The sequence below is a fragment of the Macaca fascicularis genome, chromosome 4 (genome assembly GCF_037993035.2).
Source record: "Macaca fascicularis isolate 582-1 chromosome 4, T2T-MFA8v1.1".
NCBI lineage: Eukaryota > Metazoa > Chordata > Mammalia > Primates > Cercopithecidae > Macaca > Macaca fascicularis.
The window spans coordinates 21,358,729-21,383,911 of NC_088378.1; the positions used below are offsets into that span (position 1 = coordinate 21,358,729).

At 39.1% G+C, this 25,183-nt stretch overlaps 1 protein-coding gene across 4 annotated transcripts in view; it reads right to left on the bottom strand.

Annotated features, from left to right (window-relative positions):
• The window catches only part of ROS1 (ROS proto-oncogene 1, receptor tyrosine kinase), a 142,082-nt gene that overhangs the window by 112,813 nt on the left and 4,086 nt on the right, over positions 1-25,183 (bottom strand). For 2 of the 4 annotated variants that reach the window (XM_015448589.4, XM_065543246.2), the window contains exons 2-9: positions 21,998-22,042; positions 19,795-19,854; positions 18,052-18,078; positions 12,704-12,764; positions 9,044-9,192; positions 8,183-8,321; positions 1,940-2,141; positions 927-1,003 (exon numbers count right to left, since the gene is read on the bottom strand). In XM_015448589.4, the coding sequence (XP_015304075.3) occupies positions 927-1,003; positions 1,940-2,141; positions 8,183-8,321; positions 9,044-9,192; positions 12,704-12,764; positions 18,052-18,078; positions 19,795-19,854; positions 21,998-22,042 (760 nt within the window). The remainder of the gene's footprint in view (positions 1-926; positions 1,004-1,939; positions 2,142-8,182; positions 8,322-9,043; positions 9,193-12,703; positions 12,765-18,051; positions 18,079-19,794; positions 19,855-21,997; positions 22,043-25,183) is intronic. The other 2 variants (XM_045391634.3, XM_065543247.2) reach the window with 1 other exon arrangement.

Consider the following 25,183-nt stretch of genomic DNA (forward strand, 5'->3'; position numbering starts at 1 on the left):
TGAATGTTATGCAATAATCACAGTAACAACAACCTTAACCCTGCTCTATATTTAACTCACCCTTTGGACATGCTTCTTACATAACAAAAATACCTCTCCTTTCCTAGAGTCTAGGAACAGCCAAAAAAACAAACACTGATGATAGATGACATTCAATACCCATTGGCATAGGCAAGTACAGATTAGAGTAAGGGGCAGTCAAGTCAGCAAATAGGGTTCTAGTAAAAATAGAAAACAGGCTCCCAGAATTCTGAATCTTTGCATGTTCTCAAAAATCTTTTATTAGTTTCCCCTCAAATTCCCAGTACTTCTTAGAAAGCATTTTCATTTGTTATTTTGCTCACACATATTATCATACAGTAAGCATTCAGTCTCTTGAGGTAATCAATAAAACACCAAAGCCAAAAAAAAAAAAAAGGGTGCTTACAAAATGATAACAAGATACTTTGACAGATTGAATACTTATATAGTAAAATGCAAATTATTAAAGTCCAGATATATTTAAAAACAAAGATACTGGAAAAACAATGTCTGACATATATTAAATAATTATATATATTCTAAAATAGGGATTAGGACAGAAAAGTTATATGTATCCCTTAAGTGTGTAAATGTGAGTCAGAAACACTAGCGATTTCAACTGAAACCAAAGATTTGAGGCCATTTTTTAAAAACCCTAAATTTTTTATTCTGATTTTCAATTCCCAAATTCTAATATTAAAACTTTCAATCTAACCACTTACTTTAATTCATCAAATACTTGGGTTCACTTAAAATTGAAAACTTAACAAGTACCCAAAGACAATATTCATTTGGGCAGAAGAGGTGGGTCTTGAGGTCTACCAGGTGACCCAGGGCCTCTGGCTCTGAAATCACCCTTGCCACCCTCATTCCTGTGTAGCTAAAGGAGCAAGGCTGAGCCATACCTGCTGAAGATGAAGTGGTAATACTAGATTCTGCTTCTGGCCCCTCACCAACTTCATTTACTGCTGCAGTAGAAAACCTATTCCAAAAACAATTTGGAGAGACATGTTTCACATGGCATGGTGTGAACATGAGATAAAAATAGAAGGAGCAATAACGTTTCTATTTAAAGCATGATGTGGCAATGCATGAGTCCAGTTACATGGTGCCACTGCTCAGCACTAAAATGACCATCAATCACATCCTTGTTTGCATCCCCTAGCACAGTTCAGGGTCATAGAGGTCAAAAGCCGAACTCTGCTATCTGCATGACCTCCATTCTTCTCTGAATTTAAAGAGGCCCTAGTATGGCCGGGCGCGGTGGCTCAAGCCTGTAATCCCAGCACTTTGGGAGGCCGAGGCGGGCGGATCACAAGGTCAGGAGATCGAGACCACAGTGAAACCCGTCTCTACTAAAAATACAAAAAATTAGCCGGGCGCGGTGGCGGGCGCCTGTAGTCCCAGCTACTCGGGAGGCTGAGGCAGGAGAATGGCGGGAACCCGGGAGGCGGAGCTTGCAGTGAGCCGAGATCGCGCCACTGCACTCCAGCCTGGGCAACAGCGTGAGACTCCGTCTCAAACAAAAAAAAAAAAAAAAAAAAGAGGCCCTAGTAAATGCTAGAAAAGCTAACAGTAATAAAATAATTACCCTAATGGTTAATAAAAATACCTAAACAGAACTCTACCTCCTCACTTTTTTCATATTGGATTAAAAGAAAATTTGAAATTCATGGTGTTTACGATGTTTTTATGAGCCATATTTGTGAGTACCCTCTGAATATAATAGAAATACTTGAGAATGTTTCTGCTTAGGACGCTATAATCTAATAAGCATATAAGCTTGAGGAAAACCACAATGACTTCAACCCAACACCATGGGTGTACATTTAAACTATTTGATAGCCATATTTCTTAAATAATTATCATGCCTGCAACCATGCTGCTTACATTTCCCTCTGCATCGCTTAATTCTTACCTGTACATAGTATTTGGTAAAGTGGAGTAAAACTGGAAACTGGTTCTCTGTGTCCCTGCATCTAATTTTTGATTTTTGCTGATCAGCCTTAAGTTATAACCCAAAATAGGTCCACCCGGGAATTGAGGTGGATCCCAGCTGACTTCCACAGTGTCGGGACTTGAGCTCTCAATATTCCTAATCAAAGGTGCAGTTTCAGGAACTGGAAGAGATAATGGTGACACAGTGAGCAGAAAAATGTGCAAGCGTGATGTTTTTAAAATAAGATGGAAAAAAGTATTGGTTTTTTTTTTTGAAAACTTAATGGAAATGAAATAATTTTATTAATACTCAAAATATGTGATAGAGGAAAGGTGATAAGATGTCTAAACCAGTTCGCTCCTTTCCCAAGAGGCTCTTTCAAATGTTACTTTCCTCACTTCTAATTAATGAAATAAAATTAAATATAGTGTATACAAATACAATAATGGTCCTTTAAAAACTGTCATCAGGAATCTCTGAGACTTAAATGAGTTGAAACATGGGATGGAACCAGTTTAGGAAGAAGCGGAGAGTCTGACCAAAACTGGAGTCAATGATCAACATGAGTTTAAACAAAAAGTCCATCCTCGGGCCTTTTCACTCATTTGAGTGGGGCAGCCTTGCTGGTTCCAGCTGGAGATGTGGGTTCAGATAAGCTGCAATTCGAAGAGTTGGCTTCACTTTTGTTGGCATCAGCTCTAATGACCCAGACTACACATTCCTTACCCCGGCTCCCAGGTCCTGGAAATCCAGGCTGACTGAGCTTCAGCACCCCTGCCCTGGCAAAGGATTAAAGGAGCATATATGAAACGACTGAGCATTCACACACAGTCCCCAGCAGCTACTTGAGTGGAAAAAGAAAGGACAACAAATGATCTGACAGCCTAGCTTCCATCTGTGTCTTCACCTGCCTTCAAACCAAACCCCTGAAACCACGCTCTTTTATTTCCTCTATCCATAGAAAGACACAATTAGAAGTTACTTTGCTCTTGAGTAGATTTCTCTCCCTCTGAACACTTTTGGCAAATGCTCTGCATCACCACTGACTTTTAAAAGCCCTTTTAATTGCTCTCTCAGCCTTTCTCTGATGCAATTCCTCTCTAACTCTCAGACTAATTTTCAGCAAACACAAGCATCATTGCATCACTCCTTGGCTCCATGGAGTCAGTCACTATGATAAACAGAGAAGAAATAAATTTCTCCCACTGAATTATAATATAATTGGAATGTCAAAATTTAAGTCATTATGGTCAATGCCCAAATGTGATTTTCTACTGTTGAAGCAAGTTAAATGTCACCTACATGGCAAGATGCGATCATTGTCCAGGTCTTCTTCACCAAAAAAACACACACACACACACACAAATCTTCCCTGAAATGCTGGTATCCCTTGCCTGACAATCATTCCTCTTTGTTCAGAAATTATTTTCTGAAAGGACCCAGTTAAAAGGCAATAGCACCATTTAGGCCGGGTGCGGTGGTTTACGCCTATAATTCCAGCACTTTGGGAGGCTGAGGTGGACCAATCGCTTGAGGCCAGGAGTTCGAGATCAGCCTGGCCTACATGGCAAAAATCCATCTCTACTAAAATTACAAAAATTAGCCAGGCATGGTGGTGCATGTCTGTAATCCCAGCTACTTGGGAGGCTGAGGCACAAGAATCACTTGAACCCAGGAGGCAGAAGTTGCAGTGAGCTGAGATCATGCCACTGCACTCCAACCTGGGTGACAGAGTGAGACCTTATCTAAAAAAAAAAAAAAAAGGGTCAGGTGCAGCGGGTCATGCCTGTAATCCCAGCACTTTGGGAGGCCAAGGTGGGCGGATCACGAGGTCAAGAGATCAAGACCATCCTGGCTAACACAGTGAAACCCTGTCTCTACTAAAAATACAAAAAGTAGCTGGGCGTGGTGGCAGGCGTCTGTAGTCCCAGCTACTCAGGAGGCTGAGGCAGGAGAATCACTAGAACCTGAGAGGCAGAGGTTGCAGTGAGCTGAGATCGCGCTACTGCACTCCAGCCTGGGCGACAGCGAGACTCTGTCTTAAAAAAAAAAAAAAAAAAAGGCAATAGCACCATCTAAAATCATGTCGTTCCCATAGCTAAAAGAGAATAGGACTATGAGGCAATTAACACAATACAGATAAGTTTCTAAGTTTTGATGTAGCTAGAAAAGTGAGAATCAGAAACATGAGATGCTATCCCTAAGGACACCCATGTAGGGTCCAGAAGACACAGAGGGTATGTGAGCTTGCTTATCCAGGAGAGAGGCCAAGAAATGGACAGCAAAATTTGCTTTCATTATTTTGATTTGCCCAGCCAATGTCTCTGCATGGTATTTCTGTAGCACCAGAAAATGTCCCAGCACTGTTGGATAACATATGGCATTGCTTGGAACAAGGAAAAATTCATTCTACTCTGATCTGGAAAATTTCAAACATGGTCCTAGGCCAGTGTTTGATCTGAGGATGTAAATAAGAACAGTCAGAATAATCAGCAGAGGTGGCCACACAAACCCTAAGATCTGACAAGCAAGGAGACAGCACCCATCAGGGAAGGGGAAAAATGCCCCAACCAACTTCATCAGCTACTCAGCTCTGCTGAGGTCCAAGGCCTAGTTCAGCCTGAGGCTCTCTGTACATAGGCACATCTCCAGAGCTCAGGGTTAGGGCATCCAGCCTGGAGCATGTCTTCCTGGGTTGCCTCAGCTAACTCTGAGGGTGAGGGGACCAGACAACTCTCCCTCAGTGTCTGCCCCAGCATTTGCCTTCCTCTAAGGCTTCTAGGCTTGAATCCTTTTCCTGGTATGGAAGTCACATCTTCAAAATAATGAGTCAGAGAATACCCCAATATATGTTGTTTTTAAAAAGCAGTTTTGATAAAATCTTAAAATAATATAGTAACCTCCCATCTGGTCTCTACCTCTGTACTTTCAAATCTCTCTCGTTCTCTCAATCTATTCTATGTGCAGTTGCCAAAATTCTCTTTTTCAGAAGCATGTGAAGCAATTACTGCTCTGCTTTAAAACCTTCCATAACTCCTAAATGCATTGTAAATAAAGTACAAACTCCTTACCCAGGACATTTAAGATTCTTGGTAAGATGGACCTAGTCAGCCTTCCCAGTGTTATTCTCACTATTTGTCTTCCTGTATTGCAAGCTTCCAGCAGACGGAATACGACTGTTTTCCCTCCATGCCTTAGAATCCAATCTTGGTGACCCTGGTCCCATAGACACCTGAACCTGCCCTTTTCTCTCCTCACCTCATGTCTAACTCAACAAATGAGACTTCCAGAGAGATTTCTTTGGTATTTCATTTCAGAAATAATATTTCCCTCCTCTAAACTTCCATGGGAATTTGTCAGTACCTTTTCTATGTGTTTAATAAAGCTTTACCTTATTGTGAGTTTAGTTAGGCATATGCTTTATCTCTTCTACAAGACAGTAAGCTTCTTAAAGTCAGTATCCATGCATCTATAGATATCCCATGAATATATTTTGAACAAGAGAACAATACCATGCATCTATGGATATCCCATGAATATATTTTGAACAAGAGAACAATAACATTTATTTAGAGCTAGAATTCTATTAGAGCTAGAATTGCTCTAAGGATGTATTAGTAAAGTTATAGTCTGATAGGGCAACATTCTGTACAAAGGGTGGGAAAATGAGGAAGCAGGAATCTAGCAGACAAAAAGCTTTTTGTTGCTTTCCAGAGATAATGTCACTGTGTCATACTCAATCACCTTCATTTTTGAAACACTTTCATCATTTGGCTTTGGGACACCACAAGCTCCCGAGTCTCTCCTTCTCTGTGTCTTTTGCTGTCCCTCCTCTTTTTCCTGGCCACCAAATATGAAGGGCCCTTGGGCTGACACATTGAACTCCTTTTTTTCAACCACATTCACTTTTAGCATACTGCCTCCAGGCCCATTGCTTGAATCACATCTCTATGGTGATAACTCCTAAACTGGTAGTTTGGATACCTTCGACTTACCTCCTGAGTTCCCAATCCTTCCATTTAATTGCTTCCTCAGCAACTCCACTTGGATATCTAATAGACATCTCAAATTTTACATGGCTGAAACAGAACCGATGATTTTATCTAGGAAAGCTACTCCTCCTTTACCCTTGTCCCTGTCTCAGTAAATGATGACACTCAGGTGTTCAGACTGAAAGTCTAAGTTAGCAACTTTGATTTTCCCTTCTTCCTCACCAAATCCATTCAGCAACCCCAACAGCTCAGTCTTCAAAATACATGACAAACATTTCCCCATTTTCCCATCATCACCCTAGTCAGAGCCATCACCAAATCAAGCCTGACTTACTTGGCCACCTAACAGCTCCCCCACTTCCCTGGCCTTCCTTCCACCCTCCCAGTCTATTCTCCACGCATCACCCATACTGAGAGTTTTAAAACTTGAACCAGTGCCTCCCCTCCTTAGAACACTCCAAAGACATTCTGTTACACTTAGAATAAAATCTGTACTCCTTATCAGGGTCAGTATGGCCCTATGCAACCAAGCCTCTGTCTACCTGTCAGATCCCACCTCCTACTTTAAAATCTATCATCATTCAGTTTGGCCCTTATCAGAAATAATACTGACATTCCTGCAGCCATCTTCTGGCTGTTTTTGTTTTATCTTTTATTGGTTCAGAACTCAGACTAAGAAGAAGGGTGCTATTCATTGGGTCTTCTCATGACCCAACAAATACCTTTACTTAATTACTTATCCGACTGTCTTCCCTAGCTGGAATGCAACCCCATAAGTGTTAGGATTTTATCATCTTTGGTGTCTAGAACAATGTCTGGTATGTAATAGGTCCTTGATTAATACTTGAATGAACGAAAAAAGTGCCCAATCTTCCTTTCAATTATATTAAAAATATAATACAAAAAATAACCACCTTTCCAGTAAAAAAATAAAACAAAAAAGGAGGTAAACTTATTTACAGATGTTATTTTTCCACAGCCAAAGGATTTACAACCTAGGCAATAAAAAGACTAAAATTATATGAAGAAATAAAAATAGAATTCAAACATATCTATACCACACCACTACCACTCCTGGGCCTCTCACCTGGGTCACCACATGGCTTCCTACCAGTTCTTCCTGCTTTCTCCCACACCCCAGAGTCCATTCTCCATACAGCAGCCAGTTTTCCTTTTAATGTATAAAGCAAGTTGCATCAGATCATGTCACTCCTCTCCTCAAAACCTTACAGTGACTCTCCTTCCAGAATAACAGCCACATGCCTTACCAAGATCCCTGAGGTAGACTGAGATCTGGCCCCCATCTCTCTGACCTTAGCTGTTACTGCTCTGCCTCCTTCACTCTGGTTCAGCCACATGGGCCCCTTAGTTGCTCCTTGATCAGGCCAAGGATGTTCTTGCCTTAGGTCCTCCACATGAACCATCCCTCTGCCTGTAACTCTCTATCTGAGACAACTGCGTGGTTGACTTCCTCGCCTCCTTTAAGTCTTTGCTCAAACTTTACCCCACCAGCTCATCAAGGCTCATTCTGGCCACCTTATTTCATACTGCCACTGGCCTCTCCTTCCCTCCTCACTCTTTATTTCCAATCCCCTAAATGACAAACCCTGCTCAAAATATTCCTCTTACTATAGCACACAGCACCATCCCACTTACAATATACTTTATTTATTTCTTATGTTTATTGCAGAATATTCCTCTTCCACCAAAATGTGAGCTCCAGCTGGGCGAGGTGGCTCACGCCTATAATCCCAGCACTTTGGGAGGCCGAGGCGGGCAGATCACTTGAGGTCAGGAGCACAAGATCAGCCTGGCCAGCATGGCAAAACCCCATCTCTACTAAAAATACAAAAAATTAGCCAGGCATGGTGGTGCATGCCTGAGTCCCAGCTGCTCTGGGAGGCTGAGGCAGGGGAATCACTTGAATCCGGGAGGTGGAGGTTACAGTGAGCCAAGATAACACCACTGCATTCCAGCCTGGGCAACAGAGCAAGACTGTCTCGGAAAAAGAAAGGAAAGTGAGCACCACAAGAGCAGGGGTCATTGTCTCTTTTGATCTTAAAGGTATTGTGAGTACCTAGAATACTACCTAGCACATAGTTATGTACCCAATTGTTGAATGGATCGATTAATAGGAAGGATTATATTTATTTCATTGTTTAAAATAAAAACAAACTAAATCAAAGCTTTGCAATAATGTCCTTTTATAAGCAATGTGTGTACACCATACCTCCATGAGGATGAGTCCTGTAACTGGGACTTGGAGGGGAGTAGAGCTGAAGCTGCGCTGTGAAGATCCAAACCACTCGGAAAATGTACTCAGTAAAGGGGTGCAGGGGCTCGACCACATAGGACAGTTTGGACACGGTCTAAATCAAGGAGTGATCAATAATCAGCATGTATAGAATCACCACGCCACATTGGGACTCAAGAGCATAGATTAATTTGTGGAAGATGTATGGCTTGACAGAGATGAAATAGAGGCCTGGAGCTTAGTGCTAAGCCATTCAGACATCAGCATGCAGAATTCACTCAGAAATTCTCCCCTTCGAAATAGCAAAATTATGGACTCAATTATTTGGCATTTATAAACTCAAGGACTTAAATTTTTCTATGTTAGTACACATAGTATCTTGGGACTATTTTTTTTCTAAACTTTCTCATGCTTCCCTAAAAGACACAGTCCTGGATGACCACCATAGACAGTACTTCTAAATTGCAACAACCCCCATGAGAATCTTTCTTCTGCCCTCCATCCTAGCTGGACTCATCTTAGCTGGGACGGGCAGATAATGACTAATGGGGTGAACGGTTATGTGATGCTGCACTGAAGGAATAGTATATACATCCAACATTATATTTTCCTTATAACATAAATATTATATTTTCCCTATAAAATAAGCCTTAATGTTAAGGCTTAGCATTAACATGTTACAGAGTAGCTGAGATTAAAATTCATCTAATCCAACTACCCATCTTACAGTTGAATCTTTTCTAGAAGGCCTTTATGCTTATAACTATAAGTAAAAATTTGGCACTTTTAAAAATTGGGAAAGGGTCTGGGTTTAGGTACAAAGGCAGTCTTTCATACCTTAGTATAAGTCCAGCTTCCCAGAAGTTGTGCATATTTCCACTGAATGATGTATTTTACGCCAGAGAAGTTGGCAGATTTCCATCGTAATGTCATATTGTGGCTTCCAATGGAAGAAGCAAAGGGCGCAGTTGGAAGGTCTGCATTTCCTGGGGAGAAAAGAAGATTGCACTCACCATGCACTCCTGTGCATCAGCACAAGAGAGTGTGTGCCTGTCTCATCTAGGGCTCTCCGTATTCTCTTGCTAAAACCGTCTTGCCACAATAACTCACCTGAATAATCAATGGTATGCATATTCAATTTATTTTTAAAAATCAATCAGTCTGTCAGTCTTTTTTCCACAGAATTTATTGTTATCTTTGAACATAATATTTTTTTGTTCAGGTTTTTGTTTTACAGGCAGATGACACAGAGGGTTCTGAGCTGTCCAGTTTTCTCTGACAATACTACTCTCTTACAGGCCGGGGGGCCCAGTGCTCAGAGCATGTCGGTGGCACAACAGAACCATTCATTATCCTGGGACGTGTACCCCCATATGTTTCTGAAATTTTATCCTCTAATTCTACTATTGCTGTGCATCTTAACAACAAATAATTTTTATATGTACAGAGCAATTGCCTTTACTCCAAAGGACGCTATGATCGGCTGTCTCACATTATAAAATATTTCAGGACGTTTAAACACTAGACATATTACAATTGGCAGCACATATTTCCCAGGTGCTGCTTGCCAGGCACGGTACAAAGGGCTAGACTTCTGAATAGTATGTCACTGTGAAGAAATGATTTTACTTTACTTTTTATATTTTTCCAAAATTGTGATGAATTTAATGCTTCAGCTTTCTTTCATAGAAACAGAATCAGCACTCTGGTTGAGAAAGCATGGTAAATTTGGTAGGGAGCTTAAAATAGTTAAATACAAACTCCCAGGACCTCATTCTTTCTGATTAAGAGAAAATTGATACAATTCTCATCACTACAGATACCAGACATGGACCAATTAAAGTGCATACTCTGTAATCCAGAAAAATCAAAGCCATTGTCATCTGAGGACCTAGCTCACAAAATGGCCCAGCACAACCTTTCTCAGTGATTCTTCTTTTTATAGTTCATTTTTGACTATTATAACTGAATAAGCAAAGCACAGCTCCACTTTCCTTCCCTTTCTTGTTGTGAGACTCTCAATAGCAGGAATTAGGTATGCTGTGGACACCTTGAAGAGGACTCCAATGATGGAGTTATCAGCAGAGTGAGGAAAAATAACCAGGAGGCACCAGAAACGACAAAAGTTGAGAACTAGGCAGAAGTGATCAGTTATATAAGTACAAGTAAATGTAAATATCATAGCTAAACATAGACATATTTCAAAGCCGTGGTGATACATATGAAAAAAAAAGGTAAAGTAGGTTTATGCTAAAATATCAAGGCAAAGAGAGAGCCAAATGAAAAAGGGAAGCTAGACTGAGCTCCGTCCTATTTTCAGTACATGGCAGAGTGGGTAAGAAAAGGCTCTGTTACCAGGCAGCTGGGTTATAATTTCAGAGATATCCCTTACCAGCTACGTGGCCTCAAGCAAGTATATAAACTTTGTGCCTCAATTTTCTTACCTGTAAAATGAAGTTAATAATAGTATGTATAACTCTGAGGACAAAAGGAGCTAACACATATTAATTAATGAGAAAAGTGGTCAACTCATAAACGCCTGATGAAAAATAGCTATTTTTGGACAGGCATGGTGACTCATGCCTAGCTACTCAGGAGGCTGAGGCAGGGGGATTGCTTGAGCTCAGGAGTTTGAGGTTACAGTGAGCTGTGATTGTGCCACTGTACTCCATCCTGGGTGATAGAGCGAGACTCTCTCTCTCTGTCTCTCGTGTGTGTGTGTGTGTGTGTGTGTGTGTGCATTTATATTTTGTATAGGCAAATATATATGTTTATTTATTTATTTTAAGATGTTATTAGCTAGTATCATATTCCATCATGTGAAAAGAGACATGAGAGGTATCTAAAACGAACATAGCATAGCCACTGTTAAATGACCTAGAAATCAGATGAGTTAAATACAAATAAGGTCTTAGGATCATGGATGAAAGGATTAATTATAACAGACTACAGATATGGTCTTTAAGTACAAATGCTTTTATTTAGACTTGATACATCTCATTTGTTAGTGGTACATAGACATTGATCCATAGCCAATGAGAAAATAAAAATAAAGCATTGATTGCACTTGTATTCTAACAGAATTATATAATTAAGCTGGTAATATAATTTTAGAATATAATAAAGGAATGTAAATAAAAGATTACACACTTCCTCAGTTCTGGTGTCCTTAGTTTCTCAGAAATTTTTTATGGTTCTCTGAACTAAAAGAATTCTCTAACAGTTCCATTTTTTAAGTAGTATAACTTAATAAGTATGTGTTAATACCAGATTGACTAACAGTTTGGTATCTAACAATTTGGTAGATGTTTGAAACAAATAAGAAATTGAAAGATGAAACTGTATATTTATTTCATCCTGAAATAAAAATAATTGCATACTAATGGGGCCTGTGTACCTGTTGGTTACTGCACAACTCCTCCAATATTATGATCAGATTGGGTATCACCATCCAACAGATTTCTCATATCTCTGTGTTCCCCTTGAGTGTTTAAAATACTCCATGGCTCCCCATGAGATTGCTGTAATGGCCTGGAGCACATCAGTGTACAGCTTGGAAACCATAAAATATACATTTTATCCACAGCTAATTCCCATAACATAGAAAAAAAATGTAGTATCACTACCTCTCCACAGAAATGTCTAGGGTGTCTTTTGTGGGACACTAAAGGGCAGAAGCAAATCAGAATAGCAAGACAAGATTCCCCTTCCGATTTCCATCAGCCACTGAGAGCAAGGAACAAGCCACTGAGTCAAGGACTACAACGTATGGAAGAGCCAAGCATCCTTCAGACTTAAGGGAACTGTCTACATCTCGGTGGGAGGATGTCCTAGGGAATTCTGGAAATGATATCTGCTGACATCGAAGCTATGACTTATCAAAGCATTGGACTTTTAGAAACTACTGGAGAATTAACACTCTAAGGCAAAGCTACTGTGACACGCCCAGCCTACTCCGAAATCAGGCAGAGGGAGCTGATAAACACCCAAGGCCCCTACTTGCTCAAAATCTAACACTGAGAAGTATAGCTTCTGTACATTTTACAAATTCCTAGAGCCTTTTGAGGACTCATTCACATAGTAGGCACTCTATTGGATAACTGTTAGCTGAATAATGAAAGGTACATTCAGTACAATATGCGTATACTTTCCAGTCATTAAAACAGTGGCATTCTCTGACATCAAGTCTGCTCAGGATGTACATTTGTCTGTCATTAAGACAGAAGTGAGTGTATCTACTGAACGTGAGGGCAAAATCTGGTCCTAAACATTAGTCATGTACTGTTTCCTCTTTTTTTTTCTGAAAGAAGAATCTTGCTGAATCTTTATCAGAATGGCCTATACGTTTGAAATTACTGATTTCTCTAAGTAGATATTTTTGATCATACTGAGATGTAGAAGTCAAGATGTTTTGAGAGGTGTTTCATTATCTTTACAAAAGTACAAGTCACTAGAGTGGTGCAGCCTATTTTTTAAAAGTCGTGTGTGTCTTCTTACCCAGTACTTCCTCTTCATATGCACCTTCCGCGCTGCTGCAGCCAACCTCACACGACTCCCGCTGTGGAAGACAGAGAGCATGACAGTCAGGGCAGCCTTGGTACTGGTTTTGCTGATAAGCTTCAACTAAATTTTGAAATCCAAATATCTAATATGCAAGTATATCTTTGCCCAATATGTGAGTAAATCTTTGAAATCTACTCTGAGTGCCTAACTTTGAGTGCCTAACACGCAAGTACATGTTTATGTCAACTATTTCCCCTGCAGTAAAATTCCCACTTGCTAGACTGGCGCTTCCCAAATTTTTGACCATGCTCCACAGCAAAAAAATAACTTAACAAAACAACTTAGTACACACATACATGTTGAAAAAAAGATTCCTGAAATGATCTTTACTTTTTCCTCCATTTTTAGAAGTTTTATTGAAATACATTCACCTGCCGTAAACTCACTTATTTAAAGTACACAGTTCAGTGCTGTTGGAATATTCAGAGTTGTGCAATAATCACCACAATCTAATTTTAGCACATTTTCATTGTCCCCAAAAGAAACTCCTTTTCTGTGATGTGCTCTTATATGTACAATGATATTCTATTCTATTGTTTCATTTTGTTTAATGCGACTCTTGGTTGGCTGAATTGATTTGATGACCTTCTAATGTGGCACATCATATAGTTTGAAAAAACACTGAGCTTAGCAGTACAATCATCTGCTTGCCATCTTGGTCAATGTTTTAATGAGCTTAAAACCTAAAACTTTAGAGTAAAATGATGCTTAGGGATTAACTACTTATTTTATATATCCCGGTCTTCCTTGGAAAATTAAAAGTTGACTATAAATTTGTATAGTAGCTGAACATTTTAATGAATATCTTTATACCAATGTTGAGTTTTAAAATTGATGAAAACTTAATGATATTTACATTTTATCTCATTAATGAAAAATACAGTACATAACTTGATGACTGAAACACAAATTTCCTGCAACTCTTAACAGATGCATTAACATCAGCTACAAAACACACACACACACACATACTTGCAGAAAAGGCACATATTGTAAAACTACAACACAATCATGATCAATCTCCCTGCTGTCTTTCAATATGTAACTACAATACCTAGGACAAGATGCTATAGTTTCTCATGGTAATAGCAGAAAGCAGGCACAATACATTTGCCCTAAAAAGAAGAACTATAACTTGCAAATATGAACAGTTCAACGTTTGATTTGCACACTGAAAGGAAGGGTGCCTGATAAACCCAAGTTTGCTTAGTTAAGGATTAATTTAAATACCTTAGTTTGGGTTTGGAATTATTTAATTTCAAGGCTTAGTATACGTTTCACATCCTGTTTACATATTTTAGTGAAGCATTCAACATATTTATTAACTGCAGAGAATAAACAAACCAATTTACAGCAAAATTATTATATAACATGAGGGGGTTTTTTTCTGTAAAAGAAAACTAAGGAGAAGAGAGGAGATGTATTTGGAAATTCAGATTATTTTGAAATATAGCTAGTCCTGACAATCAGGGGAAATTGTGGTCCTGTTTTTTCTGACATGTTCAGGGGAAATAGATAATAAAATTCCCATCCTTCTGGGAGTTTAAAAGTTATCTCAAGTGGAGGTAAAGCTAACAACTACGTTTCCCTCTCTCTCTCTCTCTCTCTCTCTCTCCTCCCCCACTCCAGCCCCCAACTCCTTTCACCTCCCTTCACCCCTCCCTGAACCATGGTGGCAATTCAACATTGGACTTCAAATAAAGTTATCCAGGGTTTCTCAAGCTTGAGTTGCCTGGAGAGAATCTAAAGATGGTTGGATTTAAGGAATTTACAGAATTTGAGCCTGAATGCCCTGGATGGGACATTCATGTGGAACATTCCACGTTACTGAGCTGCCATTTCCACAGTGGAGGCCAAGTTTACTCTTCCCAGGGGCTACATCAGCTAGCTCTCTCTGTTCCCACCCACATTCCCATCATCCTCATCGTAGTCAGTCCATCTTTATTGCCTCTCTGGCTCCACCCTTGGTTTCCCAGACTGGCACATAGGCTGCCAGTGCCCTTTCCAGCTTCTGTAACACAAGGAAGCCTCCCCCACCGCCCTCCATATGAATTGAGGCATTGTTCCCTTAAAAATTATTCTTCCATTCATTCAGAATATTTGAACAATTGGCCTTTTTCATGCCAAGCATGGTTGTGGAGTCTAAGAATACGACAGTAAGCAAGAAAGTTAAATTCCCTGCCTTATAGGACTTCCCTTAGAAGGAGGTAGATAATAACTGAGTGACAAATTTTTAACAAGAAAAAATAATTCTGATAATGAAAATTGCTGGGAAGAAAATAAGTCAAAGCCACAGGTATAGCTAGGTGGAGAAGGAGACTTTATTAGGGTGATCCAAGCCAAAACTTCAGTCATCAGGAGGAGCTGGGCTTGCAGAGATCTGGGTAAAAGCAGAAGCAACAACAGGATGAAAACTTTGAGGCAGGAATGTGTCTTCTATGTCAAGAAAGAGGGAAAGGTCAGTGTGGCCAGCACAGAGATCAAGGGGAGAATGTGAGATGAAGTCAAGACAGGCAGGCAGTGGAGCTGGTAGACCTTTGTAGTTTGTAATTCTTTTCAAAGAGCAGTAAAAAGCCATTGAAATGTTTCAGGTACAATAAGACCAATTGGCTATAATAAGATCTATTTTGACTATTGTATATTATATATATAAATATATATATATTCTATTGTTTCATTCTATATATAGCTATATAGCCAAAGGCCAAGATGCGATGATAAGATCTAATTTGCATTTTAAATTATCAGGGATAAGCCATCTCACTAGCTATCATCATTTTCCAAGTTCTGTTTCACTGAGCTATCACTTTCAAGATTATTCCTTCCAAGAAATACGAATTGCAAAAATGACAACCTTCCTATGTTCAAACACCAGTGAGTAAGGAGTCTGATTTCCTAAAGGTGTGGACAACTGAGGTGACAGAAAGAAAGAAAGAAAGAAAGAAAGAAAGAAAGAAAGAAAGAAAGAAAGAAAGAAAGAAAGAAAGAAAGAAAGAAAGAAAGAAAGAAAGAAAGAAAGAAAGGATGGATAGATGATAGACTGATAGATACATGATAGATAGATATAGATAGAAATACATATAGCACATATTCCTGTTCAGTTCTACTTTATTTAAAGTGAAACATTTTAAAGTGTAAAACAGCAAAGTATAAAGAGAAAGAATAGTTATACAAGTTATAACACTGAGAGGAAAGATTTATACTACATAAGCACAGAAAACTGAGCAGCATAATGATTAACAAAGAATTAGCACACTACAAATCTAATCCTGGGTTTCTTCGATGCTTTAAAGGCTCTCTCTCCCTGATTTTTCTGACACTGGTACATTTATTCTAGGGACTATTCTTTGGGGTAATTTTGCTTTCATCACATAAAAGGATTCGCAGGCAATTTTTTTTTTTCTATCTCAATCAGGAGAGACCTTTAATTGTCTCTTTACATATGGGTGATTTGTCTTCTCTGTTTTCTCTCTTCTTACCCAACCCTCACCTCCACCCACTCCCAAGAAAAATTGCTCAGATGTGATTTTTATAACCAACCAGTTATAACTGAGAAAACATGCCAATTTAATTTTTCATTTGTATTTTTGCTCTCTATTAAGAGGGAATTTTTCTGTTTTACTAATGAACAATAATTTATACTCCTTCCCCAGGCTCTGGTTACCAGTTTCAAGGATATTTAAAAAGAATACAACATAGGTTTTAAAGTTTTTTTCTTTAGGGAACAGTCGTGCTATGTTTCCCAGGATGCTCTCAGGCTCCTGACCTCCAGCAACCCTCCTACTTCAGCCTCCCAAATAGCTGGGACTACAGGTGCACACCACCATACCCAGCGAACACAGGTTTTAAACTCATAAATAAGGTAGCTTCTTCATATCACCTATTGTCAAATAACCTTATTTTGAAGGGATGAAATACAGGACAGATAAGCTCAGCTGAAGACTAAGTAGGAAACATCAAAACGTCAAGGTCTCTTTGAAAGAGAGAAAATCAAGTGCAGCAGAGGTTGCTTAGAGGACCGTAAGTACACCTGGGCAGGGCAATGTGAGACATCGCTTACCATTGGGAGAAGGGGTGGGGAGAAGCTGTGTTGCAAAATGTTGGCAAAGGATTTTGTTGCATAAGAAAGAAAATGGCGGCCAAGCTTGGGGGCTCATGCCTGTAATCCCAGCACTTTGGGAGGCTGAGGCAGGTGGATCACTTGAAATCAGGAGTTTGAGACCAGCCTGGCTAACGTGGTGAAACCCCATCTCTACTAAAAATACAAAGTTAGCCAGTCATGGTGGCGCGTGCCTGTAGCCCCAGCTACTCGGAAGGCTGAGGCAGGAGAATAACTTAAACCAGGGAGGCAGAGGTTGCAGTGAGCCAAGAATGTACCACTGCACTCCACTCTGGGTGACAGTGTGAGACTGTGGGAAGAAAGAAAGAGAGAGAGAGAGGAGGGAGAAAGAGTGGGAGAAAGCAAGAAAGCAATAGAGCAAGAGAGAAAGAAAGAAAGAAAGAAAGAAAGAAAGAAAGAAAGAAAGAAAGAAAGAAAGAAAGAAAGAAAGAAAGAAAGAAAAAGAAAGAGAGAGAGAGAGAGAGAAAGAAAGAAAGAAAGAAAGAAAGAAAGAAAGAAAGAAAGAAAGAAAGAAAGAAAGAAAGAAAGAAAGAAAGAAAGGAAGGAAGGAAGGAAGGAAGGAAGGAAGGAAGGAAGGAAGGAAGGAGAAAAGAAAAGAAAAAGAGAAAGAAAGAAAGAGAGAAAGAAAGAAAGAAAGAAAGAAAAGAAAGAAAGAAAGAAAGAAAGAAAGAAAGAAAGAAAGAAAGAAAGAAAGAAAGAAAGAGAGTTGCAATTAAAGCATTCTCTTTTCATGTCCTATATTTAAAGGTAGAGCACTATACATTGTGGGGAAGAAAATGGAGTCAGCAGAGATATCTCTGAATGTGCCTCTTCCTTCTCTCCCCTCCATTACCCCAACTCCAACTCTGCCCAGAGTCCAGGGATTATAACCTCCCAAACCACATTACAGTAATATACATATATATATATAGTGAATGTGTGTATATGAACATAGGAACATATATATTATATACATGCACATAGACACATAAAACAGTAAATATTTGTGCCAAAACTGAATTTTACAGTCATTCGTATACTCAGAATAATAACACTATCAGGAAGAATGTCTCAGTGCACTGAGAATAACTTAGGTTTCTTCACTCCTGTTTTAAAAACTTTTTAGAGACCAGAGATAAAGACATGTGGCTTAATGACATCTTTTTAGTGATTGCCAACTCACCTCACAAATGGTGGCATAAGTATCATTCTGCATAGAAAAACAAAAAAGACTACTTAAAATCTCGAAAGTTGTAAATAATTTTAATGACACTGAGCTGTACATTCATTTCAAATTAATTTATTGCCCCACCATTGATAAACAACCAAAAAGCCAACAAAAACAAAGGAGCCCAGAGCAGGACCTCCTGTCTAGGCAGGACACTGTATAAACAGCTCTAAAAATTAAGCTGTTTGCATCACTGGAAAAACGGGAGAATATGATGTCCACCAGAAAAATCTCAGCAGGCTGAGGTAATCCGTGGTGGACCAAGTTAGAGAGTGAAAGAGTATTTGCAAATGCCAAAGGTAAACAGAACAGGAAATGAAACCACCAATAGCTCTTGCTAGCAAAGGACTGCAGGTTCCTCTGCCTGTGCTGGCCCCTGCAGCAGCCACACGGCCTCCTGGATTGTTTCCCAGCAACAAATGGTGCTTTCCATTCATTCCTTCAGCAAATGTTGACTGAGCAGCTGCTATATGCCCCGCACTATATTCAGTGAGATAACAATCTAAAAAAGATGGAGAGCATCCTGCCCCAACAGAGCATACATGTTGGGATAAAAGATATAAACACACAATAGACAAATTATTTGTCTGAGTTGCAATTTCTGAGAAATATTTAATAGCTACTACGTCCAGCTAACATATGCTGTACCTTTTGGTAACTTCCATTCTGTGAGGCACTCAGTCACAAATGTGAGAGTGGGCATAAGTAATTGCTATAATAGAAGTTTGCAAGGACACACTATATAAGAAAAACTATGAATATGCTCTAAAAACTATGCATATAAAAAGAGGTTAAAGCATTATTTAAATCTCATGTTATAATTTAACTCATTAATAGAAAACAGCATTAGGATTCCCCAGCATTACCACAATTCTTATTGATTTAACAACCCTGACGTGAACAACCTAAATAAGGGAACCCACTTTTAAAAGGCAAAATTCTTAATCATGTGATCAGAGTAGTTACAGCATGACAGGCTCTATCTTTAGGAGAAAGATTCTCTTATTATCCTAAAATGGATAAGGAATGTAAAGTACCAAGGGGTTAAGTGCCTTAAATTACACACTGAGTGGCAAAAGCCAGGCTACATAATAAAATGAAAAATAAAGTATCTGGGGATGTATTTCCTACATAAAGTGGAATAAACCAGGTGTTTGTGGCCCTGAATTAGATACCTACCATATTTTCTACATAGAAACTTTGAACATAACCTACGACCCTGGTGTCCAAAATGTGGTCTGGGAACCACCAGCATTTCAACACTTGGGAGCTTGTTACAAGCGCAGCATCTCAGGGCCCACCCAAGACCTACTGAATCAGAATCAGCATTTTAATAAGATCCCAGATAATTGCACATTAAAATTTGAGAAGCATAGGCCTAGGAAATTTAACAAATACCGAACATTCCACTACAAGACATTTATAGTTTTGGAGCAATTGAGCATTCCTGGGTTCTGTGATTTGCAATAACCTTCCATGACCTCTAGTTGCATTAAAAATGTTAATCTCAATCTCTTTTCCATTACTGTGTATTATCTAGGCTATCGGTTTTTCAGTTTTGTTTTGTTTTGTTTTGCTTTGTCTTGGGGTCAAGCAAACTAGTTGAAAGCCAATGGAAATGCAAATGGGAATTCTCTTACACAACTTTCCTCTTGAAAGAAACACCAGTATCAAAATAGAAATCTAATTAATACTTACACACTTTAAAGCACAGTTTTTCTGATCTACAGAGTTCCAAAAGTGACATCCTTGGATGCACTGCAAGAGACAATAACAGACAATGGTGAGTGATTGAAGAAATGTGACTTTTTCTTGTTACCTGAAAGTACAATGTAGTAACAAAAAGCATCACCCTGTGTTTTAGAAATAGAAATCTACCAAGAAACCTGAGGCCTCCAAAGGATCTGGAATTTTGGGATTCCAAACAGAGCTGTCATATCTACAGGTAGAACAAGGCTTGTGGCTCACTGCAGAGCAGCAGAGTTGCTGAGTGGAGTTAAGCCTGGCATGGGCAGGCCTAGAAGCCAGAGAACAGCCAACCTTCAAGGAAGACACTGTACACTGGGTAGCTGTCAAAGGTAAAGCCCAGGACAATGTGGCATTGAGTATATCCTGGGTCCCTAAGGTGTCCTCACATATCAAGCAAAACTCAAAACTGGAGATGCAACCAGATGGTGGCATGTCAAAACCTCAATAGGTAGACAGTTTGGGGAGTAAGCTGCCTACTAGCAGCTTTCACCCCATAGCTGCCCTGAAAACCCTGAGTTGCCCTGACCTGCTATTGGACAGATTTGACACATTTTTTCTTACCTTACTTGATTCAGCTGTGCCTGTCTTGACCATTCCTTCCACAGGCCATGGTGGCACCTGGATTCCTTTTTCTTCCTGCTCAGCCTCCTTTGCCATCTCTTTTTGCCTCTCTCCACCCCTTTGGTGTTTGTGTTCTATCCTCAGCTTTTTCTCCCCTCACTCTTCTAGTTCTCCTGGAGCGAGTTCATCCCCTACCTCAGCTTCAAGTGATCTCGATGTTGATATCCCCCAAACTTCTAACTGCAGCTGAGGCTCCTTCCTGAGCCCCAGACCCAGATATCCACTGGTTCATTAGATGTCTCCATTTAAGTTCCTACAAGCACTTCAAATTCATCATGTGGAATTCAATTCCTCACTTTCGACCTTTAAATTTGCTCTTTCTCCTGTGTTTCCCATTAACATGCTACATTCTCCTGAGTTGTCCAAGCCAGGAACCAGGGTGTCTTCTTCTCTCACCCCACTCTCCCCTCTCACGGAAAACCCATCACCAAGTCCTATTGACTTCTCTGGTCATTAACTAAAATCCATCTGGGTTCATCACTCACTGCCTCAATTTTCTGCTTTGCCATTAACCACTTGCCAAAAACCTTAGGGGAGGACCCCTCTTGTTCCCACATTTGGAGTGACTTTAAAAAAAAAAAATCGGGCCACACTCTTCTCTTACCTAAAATTCTATATGTCTCTCCATCACCTTGTGAGTTAAGACCAACTTAGCAAGCATAGCAGACAAAGCCCTTCATGATCTGGCTCCATGTAACTTGGCAATTGGTCTTCCACCTCCCTACCCTCTATACATGTACCCCGTTTTCCAAGCAAGCTGAAATACTCAGTTTCCTTAACAACTTAGGCTACTTCACACCTTTGTGACACAAAGGGCTTTCTTGACACAAAGGGCCTTCTCTGATCAATATGCCTTTTCCCATCTAGTCCATCTGGAAAACGCTTCCTCTTTCTAGTTTTAGTTTGAAGGCTTTGCAGGCAAGTGAGGTGCCTTTTACTCTTGTGTATTCTCCCTTCACTCCTCACCCACACCACAATTCTGGTTCTGATGATGCTGCCTGGCCCTAATTTTATGCATATGTCTATCTCTCTGGTTTCAAGCATGTATCTCAAAAAGGTTGAGAGTCCTTTTAAACAGAGGCCCTATTTTTTTTCATTGTTAAATTTCTAGTTCCTGGCACAGTGCCTTGTGCATACTTATACCTTAAGTCACTAAACACTTGGTAAACAAATGAATACATGTGCAGAACAGTAATAAAACCATACAACGTAACTGTTAGAAGAAATATTAGAGATGATCTCAAATAACACATAATAAAACTAAATCTCAGAAAAATTAAGTAATTAGTCCAAAGCCACACAGTTATATAGAAACAATATCATGCACTTGGATTGGTCCTGTGCTGTTTCCACTTCAACACACTTCATTTTTATATAAATTCGGACTTCTCATTATTTTCAATTGTTCTTCTTCCAGCAAGGATAAATGAGATTTTACTTAGCAATTCTTACTGTGATAAAACTTGATCATCGTCCCTTCATTATCAACACAAACATTGTAAAATTCTTGACAATTGAAGAAATTACTTACCGGTTCACTCAGATTATGTGGTGTGCCAAGGTCAAGCTGCTGGCCCTGAAACGAAGAAGGAGGTAGTAAACACCAGCTATCAGTACTGGGTTCCGTGTAACTAACACACCTTTTTAAAAAGCTTCCTGAAATAACGTTCTCCTCAGCATTTTGTAACGTAAAGTAAGGAGCCAAATGTTTTAAAGGCATTAAATTCATCACTACCAGACAAATTATAGATATAACGCAAATTATAGATACAATGTCTAAGAACTTTGCAGGAACCAAAAAGGTGTGAGTAAGAGTGTGGCTATAGAGAGAGAGTCTCACGCAGAATTAAATAATCCTGCGGCATTGGTCAGTTAATCTAGTCAAAGGACTCCTAGGTTAGTGATGAATTGTGTTCAGACTTTTCCTTTTTAAAATTAAGGGCAGAGAGAAAATGCAAATTGGTATAAATAAAACATAAGATTACTCTTTTATTGCTCACATACAAATTTTAAGAACTTTTTTATACTGGAGGAAAATAAAAGAAATGGGAACTAAGGACAAAGATCTATAAATTGCTCATTATCTCTCTGGTCATAATTTGAATAGAGTCCTTCATAAACAAGACAGTTTATAAAGGATGGCAATACTGGGCCATCACATAATCAGATAAGTACCCACATAGTGTTCCATGCTTGGTAGAGAGAAGAGAGCTGCATTCTGTCACTGAGCTCACCGAGCTCACTGAGCATGCTCCTCCTTTCCATCCATTTGGCTCTTCACTCCATCCTCAGCAGCTAGAACACTGCCTGATAGAAATAGGTGTTCAATAAATACTGATATGCTAAAGGAGTAAACCCACTAATTCCAAGTGGTTTCCCACATAAGGATGCTTCAGAAGTCCCTTGGAAACATTATCCGATGGTTTAATAATGTGTGGGTTGACTTGAAAAGTAATCAGACTCAAGAACCAAAGAACAAATGTTGCCTATTTTTTTCTTTAATTTGAAGCATGAGTGAGGATTCCTTCAAACTCCATTCCCTAACTGGTCATATTTGTAGGAAAAGAAGAAGGATGATTATTTGCTTTTGTTTTTAGATAATAAACATTTAGATACTAAGAATTCTATCTGTTGATGAATTTTGCAACCAAGTGCTTAATAGTACTTTGTTTTCATGATTTTGTTCAAAAGGTGGTTGAATCACAAATAAAAATCAGGTGAGAGACAATGAGTTCAAAATTGAATCTTTTCCTATCCCTTCAGAAATGCATGTTAGCTCATAAAAGCAAAAGGGTGGATGCTGGGTAGTTTTTGTCTTCCATTTTAAACAGTAGGAGAGCAGAAATATTTCTTGATGATCATAGTCACATTGTAGCAGTAGTGAGTCCTTCCGATGGCTCTTCTCAGGAGGAAATTTAACGGGCTAAGTGAAATGACCATCAAGTGGTCTTGCGCAAGGTAACCTCCACAGTCAGGTCTAAGAGTTTCTGATAAGGCAGATTTTGTCAACACTCTTCCTTAATCTCCACTCATTCCCCATTCTTCTCCTCACAATTACAATAGCTAACATTTATTGAAGTATTGCTGTGGTCCAGGCACTCTTACAGGTGTTTTACACTAAATCTGATTGAATCATCTCAGCAACCCTATAAGGTAGGTGCCATAATTAACCTCATTTTACAGCTGAGGCACAGGGAAGTTTAGTAAATTACCTGGATTAGGATTTGAAGGGGGCAGAGTGATTGACTCCAGAACCTGTGCTCTTAACCAGATGCCTTCCATAATCTCCACCAAATCACATTTTTCATTTTGAACATTAGGATCCCCGCTGGTTTACCTTAGCTCCAACTGCTCCAATTATCTGCTTCCAAGAGTCAAATTCAGTTCCAGATCTCAAGCTTTCTTAACCTAATACCTACTTCTTGAGATAAGCTTTCCTATTCTGCCCACCTTAGCCAGAACTAATTTCATTCTGTACTTCCTGCCCTAATAAATGGAACAGAGCAGAATGATCTGTATTTTAATTTCACATGATATTTGCTCCCAGTGTGATATTCTGAAAGTTACCTGTGCCATCTAAACTTAGTGTTCGCATCCAGGACATAAGTAGGATAATACTTAATTCATAAGCTTCTGTGAAGATTCAATTAAATGCATTAATTATTACAGTGCAGTGCAGGCACTTAGAAATGTATTAGTAGTGTTATGTCCCAACTTGCTATTAACAGCCTTTTGCATACATATCTTTGGTTAGTTATGCAATAATATCCTCAGAAAAATTCGATGTATAAGATTAGAGGTATATTTTCTCTTTCAATTTTGACATTTAATAACCCATTCTTTTCTAGAAATTTATCCATTTACATCCAAACAACAATTCATGAAAATGGCAGTTTACTCATACTTTTTCCAACTATAAATGTTTTTATCTTTGCTAATTTGATAGAAGAAAAATTGATAATTTGCTTTTATTCTGCAATTCTGTGGTTGCTGTGAGGTTGCATATCTATCACATGCTTTTCAGCCATTTATTATATATATGTATGTATGTATGTCCAATACCTTTGGGAGTACAAGTTACATAAATTGTATAGTGGTGAAGTCTGAGATCTTAGTGCACCTGTCACCCAAGTAGTATACATTGTACCCAACATGTAGTTTTTCATCCCTCACTCCTCTCCTTCCCTCCCTCTTCTGAGTCTCCAAAGTCCATTATACCAGTCTGTATGCTTTTGTGTACCCATAGCTTAGCTACCACTTATAAGTGAGAATAGGTTGTATTCAGTTTTCTATTCCTGGCCTAATAATGGCCTCCACAGAATAATGACCTCCGGCTCCATCCAAGTTGCTGCAAAGACATTATTTCATTCCTTTTTATGGCTGAGTAGTATTCCATGGTGTGTATATATCACATTTTTTATCCACTCATTGGTTGATGGAAACTTATACTTCTTTTTTGAAGTGGCTGTTTATATTCTAAATTCATCTTACGTGCTTTTATGTGTATCAGGGATTTTTTCTTTAAAAACATTATATATCATGTGTAATACTTTTTTCCACTTTTTGGCTTTGCTGTTATTGTATTCTGTTGTCATAACAGTTTAAGTTTGAAAGTAGTCAAATTTATTGATAATTTCTTTTCCGGGAGTCTAAATTTTTTAATTAGGCTTTTTAAGGCATTTCCACTTCAAGATTACAGAAAGAGTCACCCCTAATT